The sequence below is a fragment of the Mus caroli genome, chromosome 4, assembly GCF_900094665.2.
Source record: "Mus caroli chromosome 4, CAROLI_EIJ_v1.1, whole genome shotgun sequence".
In the NCBI taxonomy this organism is placed as follows: domain Eukaryota; kingdom Metazoa; phylum Chordata; class Mammalia; order Rodentia; family Muridae; genus Mus; species Mus caroli.
The window spans coordinates 79,747,931-79,755,487 of NC_034573.1; the positions used below are offsets into that span (position 1 = coordinate 79,747,931).

Consider the following 7,557-nt stretch of genomic DNA (forward strand, 5'->3'; position numbering starts at 1 on the left):
CTGGCTGTCCTGGAGCTCACTTTGTAGACCAGGCTGGCCTCGAACTCAGAAATCCGCCTGCCTCTGCCTCCTGAGTGCTGGGATTAAAGGCGTGCGCTACCACACCTGGCTGTGTGTTTTGTTTTTAAACAGGGCTTGTGAGCTGCTGTGAATCCGTTTTCACTGAAGCTGTTGCTTCAGGCAGTGGGAAGGGCCATGGCATGCAGGACCTTTGACATCTGTCCATTTGCTTAGTAAATACAAGTTAAGCCTTTTCTTGGATGCTCAGCCCCTTGTAAGACCATAAGTGACTCAGGCATGGTCAACTGAGAAAAAATGTCCTGGTTTAGAACCTTTGTAGTCCCCAGTTGTCAATGGGTTCACTGGGAATTCCTCACATGGAAACCCTCTACTTGAGGACCAATTCCACAACAAGGAAAAAAACTGGTGCAGGTTTCAGGCAACCAGTAGATGTTATGGAAATTACTTAATCCCACCCCAGGGTTCTACTGAGCCTTTACCATTTAGTTCCCAGATAAAAGACACATACTACCTTCATATTTACAATAAGCCTTAAATAGCACAAGAGCTGGGCAGATACCTGCCCTCTATGCTGTTAGAATCTACTTTCATACAGATAACCCCGAGTTAAGACTTACTGTGTTCCATCTGGGCTGCTCTTAACTTCAGTTGGCCAACCCTCATGGCCTTGCTTTCTTGACTCCTAACCAATGTCGTCTTCTCCTTCCTCCTTCTGCACCTTCTTTTCCCTCCTTGTGGTTCTCCTCCGACCCCAAGCCCAGGAATCCTAAACCTCACCTATACCTCATCTTTATTTACCAATCAGAAATAACTTGGAGGCAGGGTGAATTATGTCTACTCCAGGTCTGGGGGACCCAATATTAGCAATAGGGTACAAGCTGCACCAGGCCAATCCCCTACAAGTAGGATTTGTTTCAGAGCATTTGTTCAGTGTGTGTAAGAACTCTCTTTCTCATTTAGCAAATCTTGAGAGCTTTTCCTATGCCCAGTGTTGTTCTAGTGCTGAGGACACTTTAGAGAACAGCCCTAGTGTCAATAGGGGAACCAACAGCAAAATAGAAGATGCCAGAGGTTACATTAAAGGAGGAATGGGCCGGGGCACACACCTTTGAGCCCAGTGCTCAGGAGGCAGAGGTGGGAAGATCTCTGTAATGGTAATTTTAATATAAATGTAATCAGCAAGCTAATACAGTAGCTTTAAAAAAATTTCTAGCTAGTTCCCCAATAAAGACATAGAAAGACCAAGATTTATTTTCAACTTAAAGTGCAATAACTAGACATAATTATATTCCAGTCCTATGATCTAATCCAATCCAAAAGTCCCTGAGATATTTGCATTTTCATATCATTCTGGCCCTCTGGGTGTAAGGTGTACTCTGCCTTGATGTCTCTCCAGACCCCTTCCTCATGGTGACTCCTCTCTTCCTCTCTTCCTCACCCTCCTCCCCTGGCTGGAGGAAGTCCTGCCCTATTCTCTCTATTGCCTGGTCATTGGCTTTTCCAGCTTTTATTGACAAGGCAGAGAGTAAATGATGAGCACCGTTTACACAAACTTAGATGGGAGATTCTTGACATAATGATTAGAATACCACAGCTAGATTGCAGCAAGATATAAGGGCAGAGAAATCAGCGTTTGAATAACATAGGGATAGACTTTACACAGCTCACAATAACATGATGCCTACAGAGCTCTGTGAGTTTGAGGTCAGCCTTGTCTTATAGAGAGAGTTTTAGGATAGCTAGGGCTACACAGAGAAACCCTGCCTTGAAAACCCAAAACCCAAAATCTAACCCTCCTCCCCTTACCTCCCGCAAAAGGAGGAAGAGTTTTTGGGAGGTGGTAGCTTTTGAAATTATTTAAAAATTGTGCTCAGGAAAGGGCTCTGTGTTATCTTTCTGTTGCTGTGATAAGATACCATGAGACAGCAACTTATGTTTTTCCCTTATTGAAAATAGATGGTTGTTTTGTACAGTATATTCTGATTACAGTTTCTCCTCCCTTTACTCCTACCAGGTCCCCTCCCATCCAGATCCACATCTTTTCTGTTTCCTGTTGTAAGACAGATATCTAAAGAAAGATAACAAAATAACATTTTATTTTATTACATAAAATAAAAATATAAAACATATAAAATTTAAAAAAACCAATAAGATAAATGAAAAACAAAGAAATTGGAATATGTCAAAACAACCAAACCAAAAAAAACTGAGCCAATGAAAAAGCACAAAAAAGTCATATAGATCCAGAGATTCACATATGTTCTCACAGGATTCCTATACAAACTCCAAACTGGAAGCTATAATGCATACACAAAGGATCTGTATGGTAGATAAACAAGTGCCCTGGCTTAACATTATGTGACAAAGAATCTCTAAAGATGTGTTTAGGTTTGTTTTGTATTGGCATCTACGCCTGGGCATGGGACCTACCCTTAAGAGTGGTTTGTGTCCCCTAGTGAGACTCCCTTGGAGAAAACTTAATGTTTCTTTTCAGAATTTTTTCTTATTTAAAACAATTTTTAAATTTAAGTGTATTTTGACCGTATTCTTTTCCTCCTCACTATCCTTCCAGATCCTCTCCTGACCCCAACCCACCTAACTTTAAGTTCTTTCTCAAAAATCCAAGTCAAAAACCTCAGTACAACTCGATGCCAGTGGCTATCACTTGTAGATGGCTTTTGGGTTGGGGTGGGTGTGTGCTTAGCTCTAGCTCCGTCTGGGGTGGACCCTGGACAGCGGCCTGGGCCTCTGTGAGCTCAGAGGAGCATTGGTCTTGTTGATCGTAAGGATCTTTCTTTCATGGTGTTCTTCCTTGGACTCCTCTGGCTCTTACCTGCTTTCTGTCTCCTTTTGCACAGAGTAGCTACCCGAGGCCTGAGGGGAGGGATTTGATGGGGCTATCCCTTTTAGGGCTGAGTGTTTCAAGGTCTCTGAATCTCTCTGCATATTGTCTGCCTGTGGGTCTTTGTATCTGTGAATCTTTGCATTGCTGCACGAGGAAGCTTCTCTTATGATAACTAGGCAAGGCAAGGAATCTATGAGTATAGCAGCTAGGAGTCATTTTATTGCTTTGTTCCTTTAGCAGAAAAATAGTATTTGGTTTTCCCCTAGGTCAGTGGGCAAGGTAGTCTCAGGTTCTTGGCCGTCCAAGCAATGTTGGATATGGGTGGTTCCATCTGATGGAGTGGGTCTTATCTCAGCTCAGATATTGGTTGGTTACTCCACGTGCTTTGTGCCACTATTACTGATGGAAGTGGGGTGCAAGTTTGATAAAGTCACACAGAGCATCAGATCTCACATGGGAGGTTTATTAAGGGGAAGAGGTACAGAGGCTGCCTCTGGGCATGGGGTCTGGGGGTGGGGGGAGGGAAAAGATGGCTTTTAATCCAGGACCTTGGCACATGCCCAAGAGGACATGTGACAGGGGCAACAAGGTGTCACCTCTGGGCCGTTAGGGATGATATGTCTTGTCACCAGGTCCCTGAGAGCTGGCTATGAAGATGCCTGATTGTTAGTCTCTTGGAGTCTCTCTTGGTTGTCCCTGATTGCTAACAATTACGCCAGCATATCTTGCAGACAGGTCATTCGTGTAGATTCTTGCCGAGGACCATCCTCAGCTTGGAGAGGGGTTCCAAGGAAGGGGTGTCTGGGAGCAGTGGAAACAAACAACTTGAAGTCAGCTCGTGGGTCTGAGCTGGCAGCCTGTGTTTGGCTGAGATGGCTTTCCAGACTGCTCTCTGTGTTCTGCTCTGCTTCATGTTGTAGAAATTATTAAAATCCTGGCCTGGGGTTTCTACCCTGCCTTTGGTTATTGAGTTCACAGATGAAAGACACACTCACAGCCTATATATTTACAGTAAGATCAAACTAGCACAATAGCTAGACAGCTGCCTACCCTCTATGTTGTTAGAATCTACTTTCCTATCGATAACCCGGAGTTTCTTTCCTTCCTTCCTTCCTTCCTTCCTTCCTTCCTTCCTTCCTTCCTTCCTTCCTTCCTCCCTCCCTCCCTCCCTCCCTTCCTTCTTTCCTTCCTTTTTTTCATTCCTTTTTTTTTTTTTTCCGAGACAGGGTTTCTCTGTATAGCCCTGGCTGTCCTGGAACTCACTTTGTAGACCAAGCTGTCCTCGAACTCAGAAATCCTCCTGCCTCTGCTTCCCGAGTGCTGGGATTAAAGGCGTGTGCCACCACGCCTGGCCTCCAATGACATTCTTAACTCTAACAAGTCGCGCCTTCCGAACTTCCCACACATACCAACTGGGGACCAAGTGTTCATTCAATGAGCTGGTCTCATTGAAGCAGACACAGGCTTCCCAGGTGACTCTGAGCAGACACTTGAAGAGAACTGAAATACAAGGCTATGTGAGGGCAGAACACTCTAATCAGAGGCCAAGCAAGTCGGAAGGCTGTAGGGCCCGTTCCTGCCAAGGCCTGGGGTGTTTGAGGAACGGTGTATCTGCCATAGTGTGAGCAAAGGTAGTGAGGGCCAAAGTATGGAGAGAAAACGACAAAACAACAACTACAACAACACAAACAAACAAACAAAACAAAAGGCAGGGGAGCCCACAGATTGTGACCACACTGAAGGGAGGAAATGATGGGACTTGGACCCCCATGGCCAGACGGCAGGTTTGGGGTGGATCCTGAAGGAAGAGCTAAGAAACTGGAATGCGGAGTCTGTAGGCAGGAGGGAAGACGAACTTCTATATTTTGTATCTGCATTAGATATTAGGGTACCCTTTCATGATGGTAGGTGGCTCTATGTATCTGGAGTCAGAGCCTGTGTGGAGAAGGTTATCGAGTCACGTGCATACATGTTATGTTTACATCTATGAGGCTGTCTTTAGAATGAGGCCAGTGCTACGGAACTGGAGCAGATGAGAAGCTTTGAAGATCCAGGGAAGGTAGCCAGCAAACCCCGCGGAGACCAACCCTGACTTTCTCTCCCTCTCCCTCGCAGGTGTGACAATGTGCGTGTGTTTAAGCTGGGCCTCTTCTCTGGCCTCTGGTGGACTCTGGCGCTCTTCTGCTGGATCAGCGACCAAGCCTTCTGTGAGCTGCTCTCCTCCTTTCACTTCCCCTACCTGCACTGTGTGTGGTAAGCTCCTGCCCTGGGGTGCTCCTGCCGGGCGGTGCTCCTGCCCCCAAGGTGCTGGCGTTGACCTTGGCGCCCTCGATAGCTGCAGGGCATTGTGCTCCGGACCAGGAGCCCAGGTGGGCTCAGGGGAAGGGCACAGAGCCTACCCTTCTTCTTTCCCTTCCTCTCCTAAATCACACATTTTAGAAACAAAAGTAAGGCAGAGTGTGAAAATGGCTCCAGGGAGCTGGTTTAGCCAGAACGAACCCTCCTAAAGACCTAATTGTTAGGCTGCACAGCGGGTTGGCAGCTCCTTAACAGTTCTTGGGAGCCTGAAAACTGAGTCTGCAACCTGAACTCCGTGGTCTGGAAGGGTGATGGGGGAAGGGGAGCTGGGGCCTATGTGATGTGAGGGCAAACTGGTTCTCAGCTGGAACCACGCCCTCAAGGCCCTGGAGGCCTGGTGAAGGCTTGGATTCTGCAGGTCATCTAGGGACAGTCACACCTATTCTTTTTACAGCTACAGATAAAGCCCGGGGCACTGAAGTCTGCTGTTGAACACTCACACGCTGTTTGATCATGAGGGAATAGAGTATCTATATTTTGGGAAGCTTGGGAATGGCTCTAAAGTTCAAAGGGAAAAAACTGGAGGCTACACAATCACATACAGAATACACGCCCAGGAAGGGGAGGAAGCAAGGGAGGGGTGGGGAGGGGTATCTCAGTGGCAGAACATCGCCCCCCCCCCCGCCCCGCCCCTGCAGCCCCGGGCCTCAAACTCCAGCAAAACAGGAGAAAGTACATGAGGAGGCCAGAAGAAGGAGTTGGAGCCTCTTGAACTGGAGTTACTGCCAGATGCGAGCCACCATGTAGGTGCTGGGAATCATCCTCTATAAGACCAGCAAGTGCTTTTAACCATTCAGCTATCTCTCCAGTCCCATGAAGTAACTTTTGAATAACAGTTTTAAACAACATAGACATATAGAAAACGGCTCTCATCATTCTACTCCTCCAAGAAAGATAATTAACAACCTGAAGTATATATATCTTTGCAGATTTTTATAGTATACATACACATTTCCTGAAAAAAAATTTTTGTCTCCTTTATTGCTAATGAAAAATGAAGAAGAAAAGGACGGCCAGGCCTGATGACATACACCATTAATTGCACATTTAGGAGATGGAGGCAGGCTAGCGTCTGTGAATTAGAAGCTAACTAGGGCTACATACTGACTTCTAGGCCAGCCAGCACCACATAGTTAGATAACATCTCTGAGTTCAAATCCCAGTAACCACATGGTGGCTCACAACCACCTGTAATGAGATCTGACGCCCTCTTCTGGTGTATCTGAAGTACAGCTACAGTGTACTTATGTACAATAATAAATCTTTAAAAAAAAAAAAAAAAAGAGCATGGACTGCTCTTCCAGAGGTCCTGAGTTCAATTCCCAGCAACCACATTCACTGCTCTCTTCTAGTGTCTGAAGACAGCTACACTGTATTCATATATAGAAATAAATAACTCTGAAAAAAAAAAAAACCAAAACCCAACAACAATTAAAAAAACTTTATCTCTTCCATCTATCTACAGCCATGCACCTGCAAATTATTCTGTTTCTAGAAAACCACAATGGCACCTTTCTATATGCAATGCAAACTTATTCTAGTCTTAGACCAAACTCCTGTCAGGCACGTGCCCAGGCCCACAGGCGCCCCCAGGCGTCCACCTGCCACACTGAATAGTTATGAATATGACCTAACGTGTTTGTGGACGACGACGTTCTCTTGCAGTATTAAAGGGTTAGATAACTCTGTATCTACTTCATGCCCACCCCTCCCCTAAGACAATGGTTTCTTATGTAGCCCAGGCTAGCTTTGAACTCATGGCATACCTGAGGATGACCACCTGATCGTCCTACTGCCATCCGTTAAGTCTGAGATTCTCGGTATTTAGCGCCACTCTCTGGGTTTATGCCCCACTGAGGATTGAACCTAGGACTTCATGCATGTTAGGTAAGCACTGTACCCCACTGCTCACCTTCCCGCTCTGCTGGGCATCACTCTTTACACATATGTGTGAGGGTGCAAAGATATCTATTTATTATATATTATTATGTATATGATTATATATTATGTACATAATTATCATATATATATATATATGTTTCACTACATGGATGCTTCTAATTCACCTAGCCAATCTGTCTATTAATAAGTACCAGGTGCTTTGTACAAATGTAGGTGTGTGTTGCATACATGTGAACACATATGAACATATGAACATGTCCGTGCATGGGAAAGCCACAGCAGGCATCCGTTACTCTCCTCCACTGCTCTCTGCTTCCTTGCCTTCGAGACAGGGTCTCTTATTGAATCAGACACTTGCCTCTTCAGCTAGGCTGGCTATCCAGCAAGCTCTTAAGATCTGTCTAAGCCGGGCGTGGTGGCGCACGCCTTTA

The 7,557-nt window shown here is 45.6% G+C and overlaps 1 protein-coding gene across 2 annotated transcripts in view; it reads left to right on the top strand.

The window, feature by feature from the left end:
• Acer2 (alkaline ceramidase 2) overlaps window positions 1-7,557 on the top strand; it is a 41,035-nt gene that overhangs the window by 29,369 nt on the left and 4,109 nt on the right. The window contains exon 5 of one of the 2 annotated variants that reach the window (XM_029476357.1): window positions 4,982-5,073. In XM_029476357.1, coding sequence (XP_029332217.1) covers window positions 4,982-5,073 — 92 coding nt within the window. Of the gene's footprint in view, window positions 1-4,981; window positions 5,120-7,557 lie in introns of both variants that reach the window. The other variant, XM_021160271.2, reaches the window with a different exon arrangement.